At 47.5% G+C, this 27,882-nt stretch overlaps 1 protein-coding gene across 1 annotated transcript in view; it reads right to left on the bottom strand.

The window, feature by feature from the left end:
• Positions 1-12,904: 12,904 nt before the first annotated feature.
• Positions 12,905-27,882, bottom strand: part of LOC138579899 (tyrosine-protein phosphatase non-receptor type substrate 1-like) — a 266,436-nt gene continuing 251,458 nt past the window's right edge. The window contains exon 4 of the mRNA XM_069650124.1: positions 12,905-14,445. Coding sequence (XP_069506225.1) covers positions 14,324-14,445 — 122 coding nt within the window. The 3' untranslated portion in view covers positions 12,905-14,323. The remainder of the gene's footprint in view (positions 14,446-27,882) is intronic.

Below are 27,882 nucleotides of genomic sequence, written 5' to 3'. Positions count from 1 at the left end.
TTTTCATTCCTTCCTGGTGTTTGTAGTAACTTCCTGGTTACCACTTCCTGTTGCCAAACAGGAAGTGCATGACAATTCATGAGCTCTCTAGTCTTTGGGTGTGGCTGGCTATATAAGCCACATCCAAGATCCTTCCAGTGCTTCGTGTTGCTTACTGTGAGCCGTATAAGCAACACACTCGCCGTGCTCCGGATCAACCTGCTTCTGCTTACCTGCTCCGGATCATCCTGCTTCTGCTTACCTGCTCCGTATCATCCTGCTTCTGCTTACCTGCTCCGGATCATCCCGCTTCTGCTTACCTGCTCCGGATCAACCCCCGTGATTTCTCCACGCCGCAGCCTTCTCCGGTCAAGAGGACAATCCTACACCGGCACCTGTAAGCACAAAGAAGAACTGCGTTAGCGCGCGCACTTCAGTAACGGTGCGCATACTCACCAAATCTTCCCGCTACGCTGGAATCCAGGTCAGAAGTCCGAGCGCTCAAAGCCCTGCAAAAGAAAGAAGAGACATTATTCATTGCGCTCGCTCCAATAACGCAGAGACATTATTCACTGCGCTCTCTCCAATAACGCAGTGCATACTCACCAGAGTCTCTGTGCATACTTACTAGACCACCGAGTCTCCAGTAGCACTGAACCCAGTCTCGAGGCACGAGCACTCCATAATTCACTCCTGCAAGGGAAAGGAGAGACTATGACGCTGCGCATACATACCAGCGGCTGACTTCTACACGCAGTGCTACTCACCCAAAAAATACCTTGGCAAATAAGGACAATACGAACAATTCCGGACATTCAACATCCACCGCGCAATGTTCACTTTGTGGAAAGGACTTTCTAGCTAGTGAAGAAACTGGCACATTGAACACTCTGCCATGCTGTGAAGGAATATAACAGCGTGTGGCATCAGAACTCAGCCAACAGATATTGGCCTCATCCCTACAAGTGAATCACGCCCCTGCAAGTGCAGGATGGAGTGCACAACCTACTAAAAATCAAGGTAAGCCCTTAAGGGACATCACAGCACACAGAAAAAGAAGGGAAGGGCCCAGGGGAATCAGGTGAATTCAGGTCTGAGTGTACATCTTGTATTTGACAGGTGTTCCTCCGGGTGAAACAGGGGAAGTGAGAACTCTGGGTCAAAGGAGGCTCATCCATCGCTCCTGCAGAGACACAGGTGAGTGTGACAGTGGGCCTCGGTGAAGAGGCTGAGCTTGAAGTATGCCATGCAATCTATTAATTTGCCTGTGAAGTGGTTGTTGGAGATAAGGTGGTAATTAGAGGGGAGGCAGGGGTCAACAGAGGGCTTTTTAATAATGGTTTTATGTGAGAGGTTTTGTATGCTGGTGAGAAGATACCTGCTGTTAGTGAGTGGTTGATTATAGATCTGGCGAAGGTGCTTGCACAGGTGGAGGAGAGGATGTTTTTGAGGAGGGCAGGGGCGGGGGCATTAGTCTCCCGGTGGAACCTGAGGGGCAGCAATTGGAGAGAAGCCTTGAGAACTCAGGATGGGAGATTGGAGAGAAAGAGCTGAAGAGGGTGCGAGTTGGAACCAGCGGAAGTGGGGTTGCCGGTATAGGGACGGAGGGGGTTGGTAGTTTAGCACGTATGGTGAGGTTCCTTTCAGTGGCTATGTTGAAGTAATGGTCAGAAAGGGTGTTGCACAGTGCCTGGGAGACAGGGTGGAGAGGAAGAGCAGAGGGGGTCTTCAACTCAGAGATGATCTTGTGGAGTTCTTTGCATGAGTTGTTTGCAATGGCGATGCGGAAGGTGTAGAAGGCATGTTTTGGCGTTTCAAATTTTGAATCTGTAGGCTCTCAACTGTTTAGCCAGAGTGGCTTTTTATTGGGCGGAAGGATTGGTCCGCCAGTGTCGTTCAAGGCGATGATTGAGGGTTTTCAGGAATTTGTGGCGGGAACTGAACCACCTAGGGGAAGCACCTGTGCGGTGGAACAGTGATTTTTTTGGGGGTTAAGTGGGACAGAGCATCTGAGAGCCATTGGCCGAAAAGGTCTGGGGAGGGGATTCCTCTCTGGAGTGTGAGATTGGGAATAGAGGAGAGTAGGGAAGAGGAAAGATCAGGGCATATGGTTACCTTGTTCCAGGGTGGGAAGGGAAAGGCGGCGCGGGAGTCAGGGCTGAGAAGAGATAGCAGAGTGATCAGTCCAGATGAGGGGGCGGGTGACGGGGAAGGGATCAGGTTGGACAAGCTGAACACTACAAGGTGTGACCTGCAATGTGGGTGGGGCCTGATATGACTTGGGTCAGATTGAGGGCTTCCATGTTTTCAATGAGATGATAGGTCATGGGTCTGGAGGGGGTGTCCAACCATGTGGATAATGAGAATCTCGTCTTGTTTTGTGACCCACCGGGTTGGGATATATAATTACCTTTTTGTGAGCGCTGCTGAAGATGAAGACATTTTCATGCTATTTAATAGACCCACTTACCTCATTTTCAATTGGCCCATCACTATTCCTCTCCCAACTACTGAAGGCAAGAACTTGTGATTTTTTTACAATCCTAGGATTTCCGTTAAGAGGCTGATTAAAGAGGTATCCAAATGGTGTCTTTTTCACCTCCACATGATAAACGCTTTCTGTCCTACCTCAAAATGCAAAAGAGGGGGGAGTTACTGGACCAATGGTGTTGTCGAGGTTGGATTATTTCAACAGTCTGCACATTGCCTTCAATACTTGACACACACTCTACTACTTGGCAGCATGTCTTAGTGTGGGACTAAAACCCCTTGACCACATCTCTCTAGATCTTAAATCCTTGCACTGGCTCCCTTTGTAGGAAAGCATTTATTTCAAAGTCCTGTGCATCTTATATAAAAAATTGAAAGGAGGTGGTCCTTCCTACATCTAACGGTACATAAAAAATAAAACCCCTGCTCCATGCGTGAGATGAGTTCTACTATGGCAAGGAGGTTATCCTACACTACCTGCAGGAAATAGTAACCTGGACTGCGGTCAATCAGTTCAGCTGGCTTAACCCTCTGGCACAAACTGCATTTGAGCATCAAAGCTGAAGAAATGCATCTGAAATTCAGGAAAATGCGATAGACTCACCTCTTTACACAGACCTTTCCTACTGTATAATGGGGAATTACTCTTGAGGTTTTGGGCAATGGCATTTGTGTTGAATATCTGCCTCTCCTGCTTTCACCGCCCTGCAATTATAAAGTTGGCTGCACATACTACTGAACGCCTGGCCACCTTCTCTAGTGGATTCTTGAACGTATGGCTCTGGTTAGTATTGCATTTGCCTGCTTTAGCACTGCCCAACCAATTGCTTTGTCCCTCTACCCATAATGCTCAAAGGACTGTGAATGGCCTTTTTTGTTTCCCTCGCCCATTCCTTATGTTTCCCCCTTCCTGTATTGCATCTGGCGTCATATAAATCAACAATAAATAAACTGATGCAAATGTTTCCTGACACATAGACATTGATTTACATCTAGTGATACAGACACAAGCATATCCTTTGTATGTCTAGGTGCATTAAGAGTGCTATGTTCAGTTGCATAATAGAGGACCCATAATACTTACGCAGCTCCCAAATATGCTACCATGTGCTGATGTCATTTTAATATCTGGAAATCCCATCCCTGTGTAACCTTATGCATGTATGGTAACTCTAGACCTAAGCAATTACAATCCCCATTCACCTTCCCCATTGTCTTATTTCGATGTAGTTAGAAGAGAAGTGCCATCCTTTGGGAAATTTCAATCGAAACAAGCATACACACACAGAAAGAAGAGGTCCAGCCTGTGCTGTGTGTTTGATATGGATCAATTATTTTTTTCTTCCATTTACTCCCTTCTCAATGACAGAAAACACACCCTTGTGTTAAGTGAATCTTCATATCTTATTCCAAAACACATGTAAAAGGAGGAATGGTTTGCACGTGTTTCATGCTTTGTGATGCACTTTCTCAGGACTGTAGTACGCTGATTTAAAGAGCTGGTGCTTTTTGAGTGATGTTTTCAAATTCTCCTTCCAGCCAAACACATTTCCCTTAGAATTCCTTAATGGAGAGAGACTCCAAAAACATGGGTTTATTGCACCTGTATACACGTCTGCTCTTGTTGCCTATGCTAAAATCGACAGATGCTTCTAGCATTGTAGGTTCTTGCCTAGATTTATGAGCTCTAGCTTGTGCCATTTATTGGTATCTTACTATCTGTTTTATTGAATTTTATTTTTGGGGCTTCTCAAATTGCTTGACTATTTTGAGATGGAGAGCTTTGATAAGGTTGGGGTCCTATGACCTTGTCAAATTGTTTGGTTATTCTACATATCCATGCAAAATATCAAAGACAAAATTTTAAAAATACAGAAAACTACACCATACGATCTACAAGAAAAGTTATCAGAATAGAAAACCTGGGGAAAAGCTTCTGTCTGGAGTCTGGAATTCTTGGTGAAAGGCGACCATTAAAGGAACTTCCCAGAAATTGCCATTATGATGACTACAAGAATACACATCAAGGCAGAATAACATGTACCCCGGACCTCATTATGATTTTGGCAGTAATTTGGTAGTAAATCTGCTTAATTACAACCAAACTCGATTACCGTTACCCACACTTCGTCTGGGGGATTCCATGGGATAACAAGTGGTGGCAGGGAGGCAGTAATTCCACATTTTTGGAGCCCATAGGACTCCATGGGGATTTCTGGTGGATTTACCACCCTCAGATTTACTGTGCAGTAAATCTGCCGTTTTTTGGAAGTTAAGTGGACGATTTACCTCCAGCCTGTTGTTGGAGTTATAGCCTCCACTTTACCTCTACGTTTATAATTTGTTCATGTGGGAAAACAGCGGTAATTCCATTACTGCCAAAATAAGTGACAGTTACAAAATTACCACCGGTTTTTCCTGCACTGACATACTTGTAACTAGGCCCTTATGTCTGAATTGTTTTTTTTTACAAATTAAACAAAAACAATACAATTAAAAACTTTGGCAGAACCTGAAGAAAATCTAGAACATGTGTGAAACACTTGTCTTGTCAAATGTGATTTGATTTGCTTGCAATGCAAAATTACAAATAGGTATGTGGAACGCCATAACTGCAATTTGTTTGAAAAGATGTGCCGTCAGATTGACCATAAAAACTGTACAACCTAGGATATCTACGTTATTTGTAGGAAAGATTTTGGCAAGATGAAAAACTTAAATATAACAGTTTAAAAACATTTTTTTTTTTAATATCATATTTTATTGGTTTTATAACATACAACCACTGGTCCTTATCGGGCCAGATCGTAACAACAACAACAACAACTTTCGATGGAATAAATGCTCATATGGTTCACATACAAAACGTGTTTTATGACAAGATTCTTTACTCTAAAGAACATGGGCCTCATTCCGAGGCTGGCGCTATCCATGGAGTAAATAGCACCATGGTAAGCAACCATGGAGCTATTTACTTCATGGAAATCCGGCATGGTGAATGGAGTAATTACCGGTCCATTCCAAGGTTGGAGGGACCGGTAATTCCCCATTCACCATACCGGTTCCCCATCCCCATTCCTGCCCCCATAGGGCTCAATGGGAATGGGGAAGGAGTAAATTACGGCACCGTAAATTACGGTGCCGTAATTTACTCCAAGGTCCCTTTGCGGGTTGGATTTTTAACGCCTGCTAAAAGCAGGCGTTAAATGCCAACCCGCAAAAGGGAACTCGGAATATGGTGGTAAGTGTTAACGGTCACCGTTGCCATTAACGGTGACCGTTAACCCTTACCTCCAGCCTCGGAATGAGGCCCCATATCTTTACTTTCTATGGCGTGTAGTCATTAAGTGTTCGAGAGTTCACATCACGTCTTCCCATCTTTTCCAGATTTTGTCTGCTTTCTCGGGACATCCCCTGGCCTTATACACCCTTCTTTCTATGGCAATGCAGATTTGCACGTCAGTGATCCATTGGTCTACTTGCGGCGTTTCCGCAGCCCCCCATAGCTGCGCTATATTTCTTTTGATTATTGCTGTTGCCGTCATGAAGCAGAGCTTTTCATACCTTGATAGGTCTATTTCACTGTCTGCTCCTAATAGGAGTAGTTTGGGGTCTCTGGGGATCGACTGATGCAGGAGTCTTGTAAGGACATCGCAGCACTGTTGCCAGTAATAGCTGATGTTCGGACACGCCCATAGTATGTGGAAGAAAGTCCCTTCCTCTCCACGGCAGCATAGGCAATTTGGTTCTGTTATTTTGCCTCATCTATATAGGGCTATCCTTGGATAGTAGATTCTGTGTAATATCTTTAGTTGGACTAGACATAGTCTGGTTGATATGGCGACCTCATGTGGGTACATTAGTATCTGAACCCAATCTTCTGGCATGATCTCCCCAACCTCAGTTTCCCATTTTGTTTTCAGTCGTTCCAGTTCTGGCGTGGCAAAGGAGGTAATAACACTGTACATCACTGTGGGGACCTTTGCTTGGATGTGATCTGTAATTACGTTTCGCTCCAGTGGGGTGCTTTCCGACATATCGGAGAGAGCAGGAAGATGTTGTTGCAAGGCATGTCTCAGCTGCGTGTAATGGTACCTCTCCACTTCTGGGAGGTCGAAAGACATGATCAGCTCATCATAGGGTCTGATGGCGCCGTCTACTATGATGTCCCCCACCGTTTCTATCCCGCATCTCGTCCATGTTGGCCACTTTGGCAATTTAGCTACCTCAGGGAGATTTCTGTTGTTCCACAGTGGTTGTATCGGTGTGACCTTGTCCCCCCATCCTATGAAAGCATGTGACTCCGTCCAGATGCGAGACGTCTGTGCTGCCATATTTCTGGGGGTTATTCTGGGTGTTGCAGCATATATCTCCAGTGGGGGCGATGCTCGTACATGTGGTATTGTGGTGTCTTTGTGTATTGAGTCATTTATCACCGACATTTGGCTTGCCCAATAGTATGTCTGTAGCCTCGGCAGGCCAATGCCACCTTCCCATATTGACCTTTGTAGCATTTGGAGTGCCATTCTCGGGCATCCGCCAGCCCACAGGAGTTTTCTAAGTATGCCATCTATCTTTTGGAATGTCTTTGCATGTATATGTAATGGGGCATTCTGGAGTATGTATAAGTAGCGGGGAAGCGTTAGCATTTTAAACAGTGCAGCTCGACCTAGGAGGGTCAAGGGTAGAGACATCCAGTGCTGCACATCTCCTGCAAATCGCTCTGTGATGGGCTGTAGATTATTGGAAGTATAGTCGTTGAGGTTTCTCGTGATCTTAATGCCCAGGTATTGAAAGTGGTCAGGCGCTATCTTATAAGGGCAGGGTTCAGGGGTCTCAATTCCCAAATGGTTCAATGCAAATAATGTGGATTTGGACCAATTCACTTTTAGGCCACTAAAGGTTCCGTATGTTTGCAGCAGCTGCGTCACCACTGGACACGTCTTCTTGGGATCTCGTAAATATATCAGTAAGTCATCCGCGTACAGTGAGACTTTGTCCTCCCATTCTGGCCCTCCCGGGAAGCCTCTCCATGTGGTTGTGTCTCTCAATAGTTGAGCCAACGGCTCCATAGCCAATGCAAAGAGGAGGGCTGACAGGGGGCAGCCTTGGCGCGTTCCTTTTCCCAGAGCAAAGGACCGTGATGTCCAGCCATTCACTCTAACTTCGGCCATTGGTGCGTTGTACAGTAGTTGGACCCAGGACATGAATTGCTCTTGAAAACCCATTTTCCGCATAATCCCCCAGAGTGCTTCCCAGTAGATGCAATCGAACGCCTTTTTCGAAGTCCACTGCGAGCACCCCTAGGGGAACACTCAAGGACTGGGCTCGTTCAATGATTAGATGTAATCTCCTTATGTTCATTCTCGTGGATCTGCCAGGCATGAATCCACATTGGTCTGGGTGAATCAGGGACGTTATAACACGCTGTAAGCATATCGCCAGCAGTTTAGCAAATATTTTCCTCTCAGAGTTGATGAGGGAGATCGGCCTATATGAGCTGCAGATATCGGGGGGTTTGTCTGCTTTGGGTATGACAATAATTGTGGCTTTCCGTCAATCTGCTGGCAATTGTCCTATGTTTCGAGCCTGTTGGTACATTTTAAGTAAGTGGGGGGCCAATTCGTTACCTCCTATCTTTTTCCAGGTTTCTATGGGAAAGCCGTTTGGTCCAGGAGTCTTTCCGGACTGGAGCTGCATCATAGCTGCCGTGATTTCGTCTTCCGTGATTTTTTCTTCCAGGTAGGCCATTTGTTCAGAGCTTAGCGAGGGGAGGTTGATGCCTTCCAGTATGGAGGTCTCAGGGGGGGTCGCCGGTGCTCTGTAGAGATCCTCGTAGTATCTTGCAAATTCTTCAGCTATGTCTGCATCCGCCAGTCTCGGTTCTGCATTCTGAGGCATAATTGCTCTCACGTGATTATGCCCCTCATCACTCCGCTCGAGCCAGGCCAACAGCTTCCCTGCTTTGTCGCCCGTTTCATAGAGCCTGGCTTTCATTGCTTTATGAGCTTGTTTAGCATTATCTAATGCAATGTTTTGTAACTTTTTCTGGGCCAGCACTAGAGCTCTGTTCGTGTCAGGGCAGTCCTGGGTTAAGTGCACCTCTTCTGCTCGTCTGACGTTTGCTTCGGCCTCCTCCAGTTCTACTAGGTGCGCTTTCTTTTGTGCTGTAGTCCAGGAGATCACTGGTTTGTAGGCCTCCCACAGAATAATAGGGCAGTTCACCGAACCCTCATTTAATTCAAAATATGTCTTGCTGGCATTTTGTAGGCGTTCTATCAGCTCGAGGGAGCCCAAGTGGTAGTTATTCAATCTCCACACTGGTGGGGGGGTCAGTTTGCATGTTGTGATTGTCATATGCAGGGGGGAGTGATCCGAAATGCCTCTTGGGAGGTATTGTGCTTGAGTTACTGTGTGTATTATTGCGGCCGGGACAAAGAAGTAGTCTAATCGTGACAGTGATGCATGTACTCCGGAGTGATAAGAGTATTCTTTTTCTTCAGGGTGTAGGTCTCGCCAAGCATCTTTGATACCAAATGCTTCCACAAATGTAGCCAAGTTGGTCCTTCAGTTGGGGTCTCTATTACGTAGGTGTGTGCGGTCCTGTATGTTACTCATGACGTCATTGAAGTCCCCTCCTAGGACTAGGATATCAGATGTATCATTGGTTAGTAGAGACGTTATATCCTCTAACAATGTGGTTTGTAGTGCGGGCGGGGCATAAATCGGCAATAGAGATATTGATTTGTTCCAGAGTGTTCCTGTAGTGTACGTGAATCTGCCTCCAGTATCTAATGTTGTATTGGAGAGGATAAATGGCAGTCTTTTGTGTATTAGTATCATCACTCCTCTGGCTCCCATTGTGAAGCCTGCCTGTGATATTGTGCAATAATTGGAGCGATTGAACAACGCGTTGGTTGTGCCTGCTAAGTGAGTTTCCGTTAGAAAAACTATGTCCGGGCGATGTCTATTCAGAAACTGTCTCATCAATCTCCTTTTCAGGCTGTTTCCTAAACCATTGACGTTCCATGTGAGAAGTTTTAAGGCTCGGGTCTTATCATCTCGCATAGATGCATTAGCGTTCATGATTATGGGTTACGATAGAGCCACCTGCCCTGGGGGCAATGCTTACACAGGTCTTGTTGCAGAGAACAACGTGCAGTGTTCTACTAACACCTGGTTTATGTAGTTTGGTATTTCCTTGAGCTATTCCATCTTCTGAACATATAACCAACTCCCCCCTCCCCATACTTCGCCCCCAACTGAAGCATCTGTCGCCCCATTGTCACTTAAACACTAAACAAACAAAAGTTATACACTCGTGATACTCATGCAGTGATTCACGTCTGCGACACTCCCCAAGTATATGACCAGTGCGGGATATGCCGACCGGGGGTCGTGTTTGGGCGGGGTGCTCGGAGTGACTCATCGCGGGGCCGCCAGCTTCCTTATTCAGCTTACTTCCTAGTTAAGCGGGTGGGGTACGGATCCTGATGTCTGTATGATCTATCTCTGCTGTTAATCGTCGTTGTTTGGGGGCATTTCTTCTTCAGGTTGCTGCTGTGGTGGGTCGTCTGGTGCTCTGTCCGGTCGAGGTCTATTCCTTCTATTTTCTTGTCTCCTACGTTGGTTCCAGTCCCCTCCTAAATTACGTTCTGCCCAGTTCCATGCCTCACTTGGGTCTGTGAAATGCACTGTCGTGCCGTTGTGATATATCTTTAGTTGAACCGGGAATAACAGGCCGTACTTCACATTCAGTGCATGGAGGCGTTTTTTCAGTGGGTCAAACGTTTGTCTTGCTTTCTGAACTTCCTTCGTGAAATCAGGGAAGAACGCCAGTTTGGAACCGTTATATGTGATTGCGCCATTTGCCCTGGCCATCTGGAGCATCCCGGTTTCTATAATTAAGAAGCCTAGCGATCACAGTTCTTGGTGGTGCCCCAAGGATTGGTGTGCCTGTTGGTACTCTGTGGGCTCGCTCAATAGAAAAGAATTTGGACAGGGATTTTGGGGCAAACAGGTCAGCAAGCAGCTGTTCCAGGAAGAGCTCCATGCTCGCCCCTTCTGCTTTTTCCAGCAGGCCGAGGATCCGGATGTTGTTTCTTCTTGAGCGGCCCGCTCCCTCTTCCACTCTCTCCTCTAGTGCTTTGATGCGCGCTATTGCATTGCTCATTTGTTGACTCATGCCTCGTAGGTCGTCTTCTGCCACTGAAATGCGAGTCTCAGTTTCACCCGTCCGGGCCGCCAGTTTCTGGAGATCATGACGTAGCAGGGACACATCGGTACTAATGCTGTCCATTTTTACTTCCATGGATGTTCGTGAGCTAGAGATAGTATTCATCGTATCCTTGAGTGATATTTTTTCTGAGGATTCTTGCGTGTTATCTGGTCCGATTTGATCAGCTCTGGGCGGTGGGGCCGGAGTTGTGTACTGCCCCATGGTGCTCTGGGTCCCTAGCTTCTTTGTTTTCTCCTTGCCCATCTTGGAGTTGATCTTTCCCCCCTTCCTGTATTGCCCTTGTTTTAATGTCTATATCTTGCAGGCTCAGTGCCACCTCCTCAGTATATCTATGCTGTGCTGTGTAGCTTCTATCATACGGTGGCCCTGAGGCAAGGATTGTCTATCTTCGCTGACCTATATGGCGTAACTGCAATATTAATCTCCTATTAGTTCATTGGGATCGGCCCATGTTTGCTTCGTGGGAAGCTGATTTCACACTATGCTCAGCCTCCATCTTTTCCGTGTTATCTCAGCTTGTCGGGGGCACCGTGCCCGACGCAGTGCCCGTGTGTTGTGGTTTACAGGGCACACCGCGGCTCAGAGAGAGCCGGAGATGGATGTATGCTGTGCCCTGCAGGAGGGGTCTCAGATTAACAGGGCCTGGTCTGCAAAAGTTCCATCCACCACAGGGGCCCCCACACTCTATGGTTCGCCGTGGTTATGCCAGTTGTCTCTCACCTCCCCCTCTCCTTACCACTGTGAAGATCTCCGGACAAACAGCAGGTGGGGTGCCAGAGCGTCCACGACTTCCACGTATTCCGCACCTGTTTCCGTAGGCCCACTACTTTTAGAACAGAATGGCAGAGGAGGGCAATATGTCTTCTCGGCTCGGAGGCATCCGTCTCACGCTAGCAGTGTAGCTTGCCGCTCCCACGTGCTCACAGCTATGATGGCAGTTACAGTATGGCCGTGCTGGAGCGGGTGAGGGGGGCACAGCAGCGGTACCTCATGGGTCACCATTACGGGTCTGTGATCCCGTGCTGGTCTGTTCAGGCACTGCAGCGACCAGCTCGCACCATCTGTTTGCGCCTCTGAGGGGGCACCCGCTCCTGGCTCCGCGTTCTGCGCCTCGGGGATCTTCCGCAGCAGGGGTTGGCATCAAGGTTGGCGAGAGACGTCGTCCTCCCCAGTCCTCCAGCTTCCAGTCGTGTCTTTAGTAGCGATGGGTTGGGTGCAGGCAGCGCGGGACGTTCTTTCTGGGGACACCCCTGCTGCGTAGTACCGCGCGCCCGCTTCTCAGTTTCTTACTCCGGCGGCCATCTTAGTTTCGCACGCGGCTTCTGCGGGTGCTGACTTCAACAGCGTTTTCTAAGTGCGTCAGCGTCTGAATCCAGCAGATTTTGCAGCGTTCTATGCTGTGGAGGTTCCGCTACCCGTAGCTATGTTTTTATCAGGATATGCTGATGTTTTTCAGGATTTCGAGCAGGATTCAGTTAAAAACATTTTTAATCAGTGTTTAATTTTCAAGAAATGTTGCAAGCTTGATGAGCAGATTGCAAAATCTAGTTAAGTAAACATTTTCCAGGGTCAAAAATACTGCTACAACTTTATATCTTCCGCACAGTACCTGGTGGACAGCCCAAGGACAACATGCTTGCCTTGGGAACAGGATGATCGTTTGATACCCCAGTTGGGTTGATTCAGTCTTTCACCCTGTGTTGAATCGGTTGCTGTCATCACTTCTTTCCCGGCAGTGACCTCTCCCCCATGTAGCCAGGGGACGGCATGCAGTACCTGATCCAGACCCTGGGGGCAGCTATATGAGGGAGGATCACATGGGGGTGGGAGGGCAACCTCCAGGAGAATATCATGGCGCCATCAGAGACATCGTATCCCCCTTTTGAGGGAGGATAGCACGTCCTTGCCTAATACTTTAATGGCATACTGTTACACCTCCCCTCATCTACCTAGGAGGGATGCTGAAGACCTTCTAATGAGAGCTGTAGATAAGTCATCAAAATTTGACTTACCCTCTAAAATTGATGAGAACACTTCTCAGCCTCTACCTACAAGTCATCTACAACTGACTTGCCTTTAAAGAACAATTACTCAGACTTTACCTATAAAACAAGAAGAAACTTTCATTCCTATAACTACCAGAAAAGTGCAACAAGGAAGATGAACAGAGCAATGTAGATCATGAAAGGCCAGGAATACACGCTGCACTCTAGTTGTTGTGAGCACATGCCTGTGACCCAGAGATTTAACAAAGCAGCGCAGCTGACTGAAGCACGCTGCTGGAGGGAGAAAGCTGCTTCCGTCGCTGCTAACCGAGAGACTGTGAGGCTGGAGAGAGGGCCGTGGAGTGAACCGTCTCTAGAACCAATGAGAGTGAAGCTGACTGTGAGAAGAAACACACTGCAGGAACGCCAGAAGCCAACAGAGAGTTCCTGGACATTTGCTGGTGTTTGGAGGCAGCCTTTGCCTTACTGGAGCCTGACGACACAAAGCAGAAGAGCCCAGCAGAGACCACAGAAGGCAGAGAATCAGAGAAACGAATGCAGAAACAGAGCGGGAAATGTTGAATGACCGTTAGCCGCTTACCGCAGGAGAAGGAGAATATGCCAGCCAGAGCAGCTGCAAGTGTGTGCATCTAAGAAAGCCCTGGCATGAAGAGCATACCCAGCTGTTGCAAGTGTGTGCATCTAAGAATGCCCTGGCAGGATCGCATACTAGGCAGTTGCAAGTGTGTGCATCTAAGAAAGCCCTGGTAGGGAAGTAAACTAGGCAAATACAAGATGAACATTGTATAGGAAATACCTGACATAGTAAGGTCCTGAGAAAGACACATCAGTATTAGCAAAAAAGGCTTTGCTCATCATAAGAAGAGGAGTAAAAACCTAGCAGGAGAGCACACAGGGTATCCTAAAAAGACAAAGACAGAGAGCCAAGTTGTTTTGTGTAACAGTTATGCTATCTATCAAGAGAACCCAAGAAACTCACATTGTTGGATAAACAACCAAGGGAAGAGAAATCCAGGGTAAGGAAACCACCCTCTATGATCTCTGTCCTATTGTAACTTTTGTTGGAGTTGTGCATTTTCCTTTTTGGACACTTTATGAACCACTTAAGGCCAAACATTACCCTTTTCATGTTAGAATTTAGTTTGTTAGAAGGTGAGGGCCAGAATAGTACTTTGGCTACGGGACAGTTTTGCTTTGGACATTCCGACATTGACAGACCCTTAGTTTTGGTTTTAGGTAGGGAAAGACCTCTTAGAGCAGGGACAGAGAGGCATTTCCCCAACCCCTTTTATTTTAGTAAATGTCTTTGACCAAAACCATGAATGCAGCGATATGTAAAACACAAGAATTATTACTATTATTATAATCATCAACTGGTGCTCCCTGGACAAATAGACGTTTGAAAGGTCAGCCAGTTGTTCAAACGTCTGCCTCTCGCTGGATAAGGTGGTTGTGATATTTTAGGCAAGGTAGGAACATTTCCTATGGGGGGGATTTCACCTATGATCAGAAAGATGTGAACTACACAGTGATTGGGTGTGCAGAGAAAGATGGCGGATCTCATCGATGGATTTCTATCCGCTCTCCAGTTACTCTCCTTCAGAAGCAGTCACTGCCTTTGCTTCAGGTAGATGAATCCAAAGATGAATAACACCAGACATAGCTTTTCCACCAGCAAACCAATCCAGAGGGCCAGACTTAATTTCCGGACACCGGAAGCACCAGCAGTTTCTAGAACAAAACAAATGCAGTTCAGCAGGACGGCAGTGACTCTGCAGTAGTTTTTCATTACAGGCACCCTGCAGAAGGGTACAATGGCATACACAACATAGGTTCTTTCTGAAGTGTGTAGTGACATGCACCCACCCATACACCCAATCACATTCTGCAGAGTGATTCATGATACAGTACAATTATAAGTTCCAACTCTGGACCATACCTTAATCAATGGTTGCCCATTAAGTGGTCCTCTTAATGTTTTGATTTCTACTCCCATGATCTCTAGTCAGCATAGTCAGGGGGGAAGGATAAAGGGAATTGTAGTCCAAAACATCTGGCAGGCGTTAAATTGATTTACCATACAAGTATGTAGTGACCTAGAACCACAAAGTAACCTGCAAGATTGTGATAAAACACTCACATAGTATTGAGCAGTGGCATACACACAATCAAGACTTTGCAGAAGCAAATGATCAAATGGCCTTTCCCAGGACAATGCATGAAAGTGTGATATGTTACTCCAGCGAATGAACCTGCAAGAGGTGTACTATGATAAAAGATCAGTCTAGATGTAATAGTGTGTGTTGATCAGAACTAATAAAACGAAGTGGAGGCACTATCCTAAAGCCCCAAATCTGTCTAGGGACTTGATAAGAGAAGAAAAACCTTTGAAATTCTAAATGGCTCTGTATTTGGCCATAGACGGATTAGGTGAGAGGAGCAGAACATGTGTTAGTGCCTTAGAGCCAGTGCTTGGCCAACATGCAACTGCCATTGCTAAAACCCAATCAAGTGTATAGGTTCAGGGGTGTGTGATAGTTTCCTGTGATCGTCCAGAAGCCTAAATGAGAATATGATGTCCTCCACCAGCCACCTACCCTTCAAGAATGTGTAATGACTTTGTTTGAATCCACCTAGAACCTCCAACGAAGCATGTGGTGTCTTTCCATATACCTGTCCATCACTCTGCATCCTTGTGTAATCAAATCCTACACATCCACTTCCAGTGGCTGGCCATAATCCAAGATGCACATCTAGCCAATAGAGGCAAGAGACTGGAAGGGAAGGCATCTAAAGGAGATGGACTGCTGAGAAGCTGAGCCCCTCTGTTCCCTGGTATGATCCTCATAGTACTTAACATACATAAGCAGTGGGAGTTGGGAGGGCCCAGTCTCTGTCCATTGCCCCATATCTGTTATGGATTTTCCACATCTGGCACCCCACCCTACCGGAAGTGTTAGCACTGTAATAGAACTAGCACTTGCCCCCCCCCTTCCCTTGTCCCCTCTCTCTCTGCACTTGTACGCTCCGAATGGTCACAAGGCCTAGTAGGACCGCCTCTTTCCAGTTCATCAGTTTTATTCTATTTGACTTCTTTTTCCTTGTCCCCTCCCTGTTTGCCTTGTGGGCGCTTTGAAACACAATTTCTTGATGTATAAGCGCTTTACAAATGCACAATAAATAAATAGATCTGGCGATGAACCAAAAATAGCTCTCTCGTTTCATTACTCCAAGTAAGACAACCATCATATGAGCTTTGCCTTCGCTTCCCTTGTGAGGGTAATCGTGACTGTGTACGCATCTCGTCATTCTCCCTATAATGAGCAAATGTTTCCCAGTTAAAGTAATGAGCAACTTTGTGAACAAATCTGCAAACTCAGATATTCCATGATCTGAGAAGGACTTGTGTCAGCTTCGTACGAATCACCTAAACCAGGCGATGAACAGTCTAGTGCATAGGTTCCAGTAATTCCAACTGAGATTGTAACAGTATTAGAATGCTGTCTAAGTAAATCAAAAGACTAATGAAACTGCTCCTCAGAGTCGCCACCACTGGCCACAGGAGCTTTGTGAAATACCACATTGATGGGAGGTCCCACCCATTTGAATCAAAGAAATGTAGTGAATGCAGATTGAATGAGAACTGAAAAAGATAGGTGCCTTTGCTGTCTATTCTCGCCAAACCATTCGCTGGGTTCCAAAGGCCTCAGAGAAAGCTATAGTGTCAAACCTGCCGTGCTGGCATACCACAAATGGTCGAACATTCCGAGATTGAGGACAGGGCGAAAGCTCTTGCCTTTCTTCGGGAACTGTTTGCTCCGAAAGCCTGTTATACGAGGCGTCACGAGAACGCTGGTTACCTTTTCTTCCTGGGGAGCGCTTAGTTGTGGCTGCCAGTCTATCGATGAATCAGTGCAAATGAATCAGCAACGCGGGGAACCGACCCAACCCCCTCCTGACGATAAACGACAGGATGGAACTGAACCAGCTCCCAACGCCACGGGTAGCACTTCTCTGTATTAACATGACGTCGGGACAGTGTAACCACTGACAGAGAAGGCCAGGCGGAGTCCAGTACCAGTTGATCGTGGAACGGGTCTTCAGAACTTCCAGGGTAGTTGAAATGGCACAGGTACCGGCAGGACACAAGACCAGCACAAGGAAGGCAGGGCAGATCCTCAAGAATAAAGGGTTAAAGAGGGAGGAAGGAGCAACCCCCCCAGGGCAAGACCCCTCCACAGGGAAGTAGGCTAGACTGGGGATCCCAGACTGGAAGCTACCCTGCACCTAGGACCAGGGAACAGACAGTGACTAAGCAGGGCAAGGGGTTTTGAAGAACAGGGACCCAAGGTGGCAGGCAAGGCAGAAGGACACTGGGCCAGGCAAAGCAGAAGGTAGGAGCAGGACTGGAGGCAGAGACAAGCAGGGCTCCAGCAGCGCATACACGGGAAAACCGCGTTGAGACGTGTTGTTTCCGGGCATGCAGAGGCTTCTTATAGCCCGGGACCAAAGCGAGCCCTGGAACGCATGTCCCTGTTACTGCATATACACGAAACGTTGAATACTGAAGATCCGCGCATGCGCAGAACATTCAAGATGGCCGCGCCCATGGAGCCGGCCCAGACCGCGGGGCGTCGCAGAGAAAGACGCCAACGCGGATGCAGTCTCCAAGAAGGAGACCGCCGCGGCCGAGGATCCAGGACCCCAGAACAGGTGAGTGGCACGCGTGCGCGGCGTGACACCATACCCCCTCCCGGACAACCCCGGGGCACCAGGCTTCCAGGGATAGCGGAGAAAGAAGTCCCGAATGAAGCAGGGAGCATGCACAAAGGAGCAAGGCTCCCAAGTGCGGTCACAAGCCGGATAACCCTTCCAACTGACCAGAAACTGCAGCACCCCACGCCTGATCCGAGAATCACAAATCTCCTGCACCTCAAATTCAGGAACACCCCTAACTAGGACCAGGGCAGGGCGGGAACAGGGACGGCCCAGAATATCAGGTACACAGGGCTTCAGAAGAGAGACATGAAAAACAGGATGGATCCGCCAAGAATGCGGCAGGGACAGATGAAAGGCAACAGGAGAAATCCGTCCAATGATGCGAAAGGGGCCAAAAAAGCTGGGAGCTAGCTTCACGGGCAAATTGCGAACCGGCAGATTCTTGGAGGATAGCCATACCTTATCACCAACCCGAAGGTCGGGCTCAGGCCTCCGCCGGTTATCGGCCTGATCCTTCATGCGTGCTTGTGCCACTGCTAAGGTACTGGCCGCCAGGCGATGTTGGTCGTGGATAAGAGCCACCATGGCATCAGCCGACGGAACAGCAGTCGGAGGCGTAGGACGAACAGGTAGCAACTTGGGGTGCAAGCCAACAGAACAAAAAAAAGGGCTGAGTCCGGTAGCAGAATGGACAGCATTGTTGTAAGCCACCTCAGCGGTGTCCAACCAATCCGACCAGTTGTCTTGAGTGGCATTGGCGTAACATCGCAGGAACTGTTCAAGGGTTTGATTGGTATGCTCAGTCTGCCCATTGGTTTGGGGATGATATCCAGACCTCAGAGTTCGCTGAATGTCCAAATGACGACACAGTTGATCGCAAAATGAAGAAATATACTGAGACCCACGATCCGACAATATCTTCTCAGAGAGACCGTGAAGATGGTATATCTCATGCAGGAAACGTCGTGCCATCTGGGAGGCAGTGGGCAGCTTAGAAAAGGGAATGAAATGAGCCCATTTGGAGAAACAGTCCACCACTACCATGATACATGTATACCCACCAGAGAGTGGTAAGTAGACGTTCGTGGCAATGGTATGCCTTGGGTATGGTGGTGTAGATGTTGGCTTCAGAAGGCCAAGGGGTTTCTTGTGAGGAATCTTAGCTTGGGCACATACTGGGCAGGAATCCACGTATTACTTAACCTGCTTGGCCCATCCTGGCCACCAGAATTGCTGTGCAACCAGTTCTTGAGTAGTTTTGACCCCTCGATGACCACAAACAACGGAATTGTGACTATTCTGCAGGACGGTCCTCTGAAGGTCCAATGTGGGGACGTACAGGCGATCCTTGAAGAACAACAAACCGTCGCGTTCACTGATATCAGAACGTTGCAGTATCGGAGACCTGGAGGGATCCGTCTGAGTAGCATCTAATAGTTGCTGAAGCCGGGGAGTCAACATCGACAGGAAATGCTTCGAGTCAATCAAGGGTTCTGGGCTCTTGGCTCTTTCAATGTCATTCTCCAAAGAACGAGACAGTGCGTAAGCCTTTACATTCTGGGAACAAGGTATGTATGTCACCACGAAATCAAACTGAGAGAAGAAAAAGGCCCAACGTGCATGCCGTGAGGTTCTGCATTGCAAGGAACATAAGAATTGAAGGTTACGGTGATCCGTGCGTACTTCCACCGAATATCTACCTCCCAGCAAGTGATGGCGCCATTCCTCGAAAGCTGCTTTTATTGCCAGAAGTTCTTTTTCGATCACAGCGTAGTTTCTTTCGCTGGGTGATAGTTTCTGTGAATAGTATGCCACACGGTGTTCTGTTTCCGTAACTGGGTCATGCTGTAATAAGAACGCACCAATTGCAAGGTCCGAAGCGTCCGTTTCGACTACAAACAGTTTTTCAGCATCCGGATGTTTCAAAATAGGAGCCGACATAAAGGATTTCTTTAATTCCTGAAAAGCTGCTTCAGCCAGGGAATCCCAGAAAAAAGGTACCTTATTGCTAGTCAGGCGGGCATGGTAGTCAGGTGAGAGAATTGAGGTATGAAGCGTCGATAAAAGTTAGCGAAGCCCAGGAACTGTTGTAGTGACTTAATATCATGGGGCTGCTTCCATTCCTGTATGGCTTGCAGCTTTGTAGGATCCATCCGTACTCCTGTGCTGTTGATTACATAGCCCAGAAATTCCACGCTTTCCTGATGAAATTGACATTTCTCAACCTTGGCATACAGATGGTTGGCAGTTAGTCTTCAAAGTACTTCCTGGACATGTGCGACATGGGCCATACGAGTAGAAGAAAAAACCAGGATATCGTCTAGATATACCCACACTGATACTCCAACAAGATCCAAAAAGACAAAATCCATGAACCGTTGGAAGACGGCCGGGGCATTAAAGAGTCCAAACGGCATTACCAAATACTCGTAATGTCCAAAGGGTGTCTTGAAGGCCGTCTTCCACTCATCACCCTCTTTTATCCTCACCAAGTGGTAGGCTCCTCTTAGATCCAACTTGGTGAAGATCCGTGCAGATTTCAAAGATTCAATGATGTTCCGGATGAGTGGTAGGGGATATCTGTCCTTGCACGTGATCTCATTCGATTGGCGATAGTCGATACAAGGGCGCAAAGTACCCTCCTTCTTCTTGACAAAGAAACAAAGAAAAGTGGAAAACCCGCGGGGGTTTGCATGGTACAATGTAGCACTTATCAAGGCACTCCTGGATGTATTCTTGTAGGACTGTCATGATGCCCACCCCCGGGGACCCAGACCAAGTCCAGCAACCCCGGAAGCAGGCATCAAGTTATCCCAAGCAAGCCCAACAACACCTGCTAGGGGCTATTTGGGTGCAGTCCTGGCGTCTATGGTGCCAGGCTCATATGGAGAGCCAGTCCTGGCGCCATAGGCACCAGGCTCATAGATTAAAACTTACCTGATACAGACCATGCTGCAAGAGCTCCAAGCCAAAAGAGGCTTGGAAGGGACTACTTTACCTAGGGACTATTTTTTACTCGGGTGGGGCTGGGGAGGAATACTTACCTGGGACTACTTTGGAGGCTATTTAAACCACGTCCGAAGAGCAGCACACGCTTCGCGTTATTCTGCATCCAGCAGCGTAACGATCACTGTGCCTGCAAGTCTGCATCCAGTCTTCGGCCATGCCCGCCTCGAGTCTGGAGCTCTTAGAAAAAAGGGAGAAAGAAGGAGAAAAGGTTAGAACAAGAGCAATGGCTTTGATCCTTACCTGAATTCCCGATCCATCGTGCCTTCCAGCTGGAAGAAAGAAGTTATTTTAAGCGCGTTGCCTCGCCTGCTGCAGCGCCGCGCTGAACTCACCGGCCTTCACAGCATCTTCACATTCCACCACATCCTCCTGCATGTTCCCGCTGCACTCCGGCACCTAAGGGGACGACAAGAACAGCAAGGTGGCCCAAGGGAATACACAGAGGCAATATTAGTTACCCTCCATAGACTTACCTGATTTTACCACCGGGGGTACTATTCCTCTTCACGGGTCGGCACAGCTTCCACTGCATCTTCACCGAACCCCGGCCCCTAAGGGGAAACAAAAGGACAGCAAGGTAAAACCAAAGGACAAACAAGAGGAAACCTCCTCACCACAATAGACTTACCTGATTTTACCGCTGGAGGCATTATTCCCTGAGACTTCATACTTTCTCTCAGCGCCTGAATAAGGGAGAAAGCAACAGGTTACATATTGACATTATTTTATCGAACTGCGTTGGATAATACAAATCCTTCCCTGAATATTACCGGTTGCCACGAGGAACTCTTCGCTAGGGTCAAACTGCAACCTGCAAGGAATCGGACAAGAGTGAAAGTCAGACATTTGAACTCTTACGAACTGCATACTTACGGCGTCTTGCAGGGAATCTCAGAGTCAATATTGTTCTGGAACTCACCAATTCCTTCCAGCCAGTGAATCAACTGGTTATCTACGTGCCCCTGCGCTCAATGCAGGATGGAGAGCTCATCTTTCCAAACCATCAGGTGAGACTATAAGAGGGGACATCAAAGGTGATCAGTGGGGAGAACAGCGGGAGTGGGGGGGGTTAACGCTCAACTCCACGGTGGTTAATTCCCTTTCTCCATTTGCAGAAGAATATTCCTACGGGCCAAGCAAATGAAGCTAGGTGGGCCAGTCCAGTCCGTCATCTCGGCACTACGCGTCACATTGGTGGAGACCGCAGCTGTCCAGTCCAGATCGACGCCCCTGTGGGAGCCAGGTGAGCGTAACAGAACACGAAGCCAACCCACAAATTCCCACCCGAGCATTATGGATACCTCAGAAACTGACCAATTGGCCAATTACTAGGGGAACTAAGGGCTGAAGTGCATTCCGCCCGTCAAGAAACCAATGCTCTTAGGAGAGAACTGATTTTGTCAAAGGAGCGAACTGATGACCTTGCTAGGCAACTAATGCAAAGCAAGGTTGGACAAGCACCCCTACCAGGTTCCGGGGAAATCCAGCTCCTGTGTTATCGAGTAACCCTGTGCAAATAAACCTACCAGGAAATATTCCATTAGCTCCGCCCGAACGCTTTGCCGGAGATCCCAAAAGGTTTGCTGTGTTTATGAACCAATGCTGCTTGCACTTTTTATGCAGACCTGGAGCCTTCCCAAACGATCAAGTCAAGGTAGCCTTTGTATTGTCATATCTCAGCGGCAGTGCAGCTGATTGGTGAATTCCACTAGTTACTCAGGATGACCCAATTCTTCAGGATTTTCAGGGCTTTCAAATGAGCATGGAAAGACTATTTGCCCGGCACTCCCAAGGACAGGCCCTGGATAACGAACTTTTGTCCCTACGACAGGGTAACCAGGACCTTCCATCCTACATCACGACCTTTAATAGGTTGATAGTGGAAACTGAATGGCCTGAGGTAAAACAAATGACGTTATTTCATCGAGGGCTTCGAGGAGAACTCAAGGATGTTTTGGCTCAAGTCGTGAACCCACCTCAAGACTGCGCTGAATATATAGACTTAGTGGTCCAGTTAGATCACAGACTTCAGAACAGAAAGGCTGATCGAGCCAAGTTTGAGAATCGGGTGTTGGTCGAAACCCACACTAACCCCAAAGGAGCAGATGCTTCAGAACCCATGCAAATCGGAGGGGTTAAAGGACCCTTAACCCAGAAGGAAAGAGAAAGTAGACGGCAAATGCAATTGTGTCTACATTGTGGAACTTCTGGGCATTTTCTACGGGATTGCCCTGTAAAACCACCCAAGAAGGTGGTAGGAGCTGCTGAGTCATGAGCCATATGGAGTCAGACTTGGGAAACGACCACGCCCGACAAGCGTAGAGGTCCGCTTGCCGAGCTTGAAGAAGGATACTCAGACCTCGCATTTCATCATCTGAAACTCTTGTGTACGAGCGCGATAGAAATAAAATATCAATCAATCAATCATACCAATCAATCATGCCAATGGTCCTCGTAGATCCAAGGCAGCCATCGTGTATGCACGCAGTAAAGGCATACATTGATAGCGGGGCCATAGGAAACTATGTGGACTACGAATTGGCTTCCAGGATGAATCTACCTCTCTGCCGAAAAACCACCTCAGATGTCATCACCACAGTCGATGGAACTGAAATTGCCTCTGGGCCCGTAACTCATTCCACCGCAGAGATGACACTATTGGGTCAGGATGGGCATTGAGAGACTATTGTGTTTGATCTAATCAAAACCCCACATTTCCAAATAATAGTGGGGATACCTTGGTTGGAAACACATAATCCTTGTATTGATTGGCGAGAGAAGAGAATAACCTTCCCGGATTGTGCACAAACCTGTTACCCAAAGAAAAATCTGAACACAAGCCTGGCCACAGTAACCACAGCAGTCATGCTACTACCTCCAGAATACCAAGAATTCCAGGATGTCTTCCAAAAAGAACAGGCAAACACCTTACCACCTCACAGATCGTACGATTGTCAAATCGATCTCATACCTGGTGCACAACCCCCTTGTAGCAGGATCTATGCCCTTACGGAACCTGGGAACCTTCACCTACGGCAATACTTAGACCAGTACCTTGCCAATGGCTTCATTCGCCCATCCAAGTCCCCTGCATCTTCAGCTTTGTTCTTCGTGCCCAAAAAGGAAGGTGACCTCAGAACGTGCATAGACTACCGCGCATTGAACCAGATAACTGTTAAGAACTGATACCCATTGCCTCTGATCCCTGAACTACTAGACCAAGTGAAGGACGCTTGCATATACACTAAGTTAGATCTCCGGGAGCATACCATCTGGTACGTGTAAAAGAGGGCGACGAATGGAATTTTCGCACTAAGTATGTGTTATTTGAATACCAGGTGATGCCTTTCGGGTTGTGCAATGCACCAGCAGCCTTCCAATACCTCATGAACGATGTCCTTCGTGAACTCATTGACATTTGTGTTGTCGTATATATCGATGATATTCTAGTATGCTCCTCTTCAGAATCTGACCATGTGAAGCACGTCCGAGCAGTCCTTGAGAAATTGCGCCAGCACAAACTATATGCAAAACTGGAAAAATGCGTTTTTCATGCCACAGAAGTTGAATTCCTTGGGTTTATCCTGACCCCAAAAGGAGTCCGAATGGACTCACGAAAGGTGGACACAATCCTTAAGTGGCCATCACCAAGTTCAGTTAAAGGAGTACAAAGCATGCTCGGCTTTGCCAATTTCTACCGCAGAATCATCCCGGATTTTTCACATGTTGTACATCCCATCACAGCACTCTTGTGAAAAAATAAACGCTTTATGTGGACTGAAGAAGCTGAAAATGCCTTCCAAGTGGTGAAAGCGAAATTCACATCTGCACCTGTATTAAAGCACCCGCGCCCTGAACTTCCATACATAGTGGAAACTGATGCATCCAGTCTAGCCATGGGAGCTGTCCTGTCTCAAAAGGACCCTGAAACTGGCCAGCTTCACCCAGTAGCATTTTGGTCCAGAAAGTTCTTGGCACCCGAGTTAAACTATGCGGTTACCGACAAGGAGTTATTAGCCATTAAATCCACCTTCAAGGCTTGGCGGCACTATCTTCTCGGTGCCAGGCATACCATTACTGTGATCACCGAAACTTACAGTATTTAAAGACAGCCAAGGCCCAATCGTCACGCCAACTCCGATGGGTATTGTTCTTTGCCGAGTTCGATTTCGTGATAACCTATCGACCAGGTTGTAAGAATGATAAAGCCGACGCCTTATCCCGAATAGGGATGGGATAGGCAGAAGTGAACCCAGAACCAGTGCCTATAATTTCTGAACAAAGGATTCTTGGCATGACTACTCTACAGACACTAGAGGACATTCGGGTAAAGATCCAGCAACTCTTTGATCCTACAGCCCTGCAGGACTGGGTAAAGAAAGGCCCGGACTACTCTGTCACCAATGACCTGCCTTATTACCAAGGGCGGCTATTTCTGCCACATAAGGAACTACAAGAGCTAGTCATTTCCCGTTATCATGATACCCTAATGGAGGGGCACCCATGTATTGCAAAAACTGAAGCTAAAATTAAAAGACAATTCTGGTAGCCAACCTGGCAAAAAGATATTAAATCATTTGTGATGTCTTGTGGCATTTGCGCCCAAAACAAAAGTCAAAAGAAAAGACCAGCCGGACTCTTACAACCTTAAGACATTCTGCCTACACCATGGCACACCTTATCATTAGACTTTATTACTGATCTACCCCCATGCAATTGATTTAACACCATTCTAGTTATTGTGGATCTTTTTTTCCAAGATGGCCTACTTTATTCCTTTAAAGGGATTACCTTCAGCTTCAATCCTGGCCAAGGAGTTCCTCGAAAACATTGTTCGCTTACACAGATTTCCGTCCGTATTGGTCTCTGACTGGGGCCGTCAATTCATTTCACATTTTTGGAAAAAATGCTGTCTATTGGCGCAAATCGATGTGAGGTTATCGACCAGTCACCACCCCCAAACCGATGGTCAAACGGAGAGGACCAACCAGGCTCTCGAACAATACCTGCGTTGTATGTTACATCAGACTGAGAGTAATTGGAAAGACATTCTTTGGATCACCGAATATGCATACAATAATTTAGTACACTCTGGAACTGGACAAAGCACCTTTTATACCTTATATGGGCACCATCCTCGAACCTCAGACATTGACTCACCCCAACACTTAGAAATGCCCGCAGTGGACCACCTGCACGCTACGATTACACAAGCCTTTAAGGAAGCAACTGCACATTTAAAACAGGTGAAAGAAAAATACAAGAAAGATGCTGATCGGCATAGAAGTGATACTCCACAATACCAGATAGGGGACCAAGTATGGTTAGCCACAAAACATATACCTCTAAAGGGAACACAGACCTTTAACCCCAGATATTTGGGACCTTACTCTATTAGGGCCATTATCAACCCGGTGGCTGTCAAGTTGGACTTACCTGCTAATATGCAATTTCACCCCGTCTTTCATGTGTCACTTTTGAAGCCAGTGCAACCAGGGACAAGACTAACCAAGCCACCAGATCCCATCCTTGTAGACGGGGAACCCGAATTTGAAGTTAAGAACATCCTGGACTCCAAGCTGATAAAGTCAAAACTTTTTTATTTAATCGACTGGAAAGGTTACGGACCACAGGAAAGGTCATGGGTGGGAACCTAGTGACCATGTTCATGCACCCCGATTGGTGAAAATATTCCACCGAAATTTCCCAGACAAACCGAAACCACAGGGAAGAACAACTTTAGGAGGGGCCTTGGGGGGAGTGCTGAATATTACCGGTTGCCACGAGGAACTCTTCGCTAGGGTCAAGCTGCAACCTGCAAGGAATCGGACAAGAGTGAAAGTCAGACATTTGAACTCTTACGGACTGCATACTTACGGCGTCTTGCCGGGAATCTCAGAGTCAATATTGTTCTGGAACTCACCAATTCCTTCGAGCCAGTGAAGCAACTGGTTATCTACGCGCCCCTGCGCTCAATGCAGGATGGAGAGCTCATCTTTCCAAACCATCAGGTGAGACTATAAGAGGGGACATCAAAGGTGATCAGTGGGGAGAACAGCGGGAGTGGGGGGGTTAACGCTCAACTCCACGGGTGGTTAATTCCCTTTCTCCATTTGCAGAAGAATATTCCTACGGGCCAAGCAAACGAAGCTAGGTGGGCCAGTCCAGTCCGTCATCTCGACACTACACGTCACATTGGTGGAGACCGCAGCTGTCCAGTCCAGATCGACGCCCCTGTGGGAGCCCGGTGAGCGTAACAAGGACCCCCTTTTCAGTTTGTGTCAAGAAATATATCTTGCCATGAGGAATGACTGCATCAGGTAGAATATCAATGGAGCAGTCGAAATGTCTGTGAGGTGGTAACGGGATGTCTTCTGGTTTGGAAAACACTTTAAGGAATCCGGCATATTCCTGTGGTACAGGCTGAGTGACACATAGGCGGACAAAGGTGTTTGTAAGGGTTGGGACCCCAATTTTGCCGGAAAGGTATCATGAAGACAATATTTCTGAGAACAATGTGCAGAGGTAAAGACCAGGGTTCTGGAAGTCCAATTAACCTGTGGATCGTGATAAAGCAGCCAAGGTAAGCCGAGTACCACCGGAAAAGAGGGAGACTTGATCACATCCAATGAAATCCGTTCAAGATGCCCTTCCACTGATAGCCATAGCGGATCGGAATGTTGGCACACCGGGCCAGAAGACAAGGGAGTGCCATTGATTACCTCAACCACTGCAGGCTGTTCCTTGCGGTGCAGACGGATCCCATTAGACACTGCAAACGAGGCATTGATGTAATTGCCCGATGCACCACAATCCAGAAGAGCCCTGGTCTTTATGGAGTTTCCTTGCCAGGCGATACCAACTTCCAAGACCAACAAAGGTACCGAATGCATTGGAGGAAGGTCTGATTCGAAAAGACGGCCCGCCGCTGCCTTCTCACCATACAGCGGGCCCGTTAGTTTTCATGTTTCTTCAAAGGATGTAGCGGGCAGGTGCCTAGATAATGGCCAGAACCTCCACAGCACAGACACAGGTTTTGCTGACGTCTTCTCTTCTTTTCTGCCTCGGACAATGGTCCACGGATGGCTCCCAATTGCATGGGCTCAGGACCTACATCGGTTGAGGTAGTTGATCCTGGAGGATGTACCGAGAGCCCCAGATGGTACCGATCTGTTCGACGACGTTCGCTTCGTATTTTAGCCAACCTGTGATCAATGCGGAGAACCTGTTCCAACAACGCGGGTAGTGTTTCTGGCTCAGGAATATGCAGCAATTCGTCTTTGTACTCTTCTCGCAATCCTAGACGGAACAACGTCTTCTGAGTGATTTCGGGCCATTGGGAGTCAGTTGCCAGCTGCCGAAACCGACTAATGTAGTTAATGATGTCTCCTGATCCCTGTTTGATTTCCATTAGCTGGTTCTGGGCCACGGCTGCCAGGT

Source organism: Ambystoma mexicanum, chromosome 3p (genome assembly GCF_040938575.1).
Source record: "Ambystoma mexicanum isolate Mex_15411 chromosome 3p, UKY_AmexF1_1, whole genome shotgun sequence".
NCBI lineage: Eukaryota > Metazoa > Chordata > Amphibia > Caudata > Ambystomatidae > Ambystoma > Ambystoma mexicanum.
This window is presented reverse-complemented; position numbering and strand designations above follow the sequence as displayed.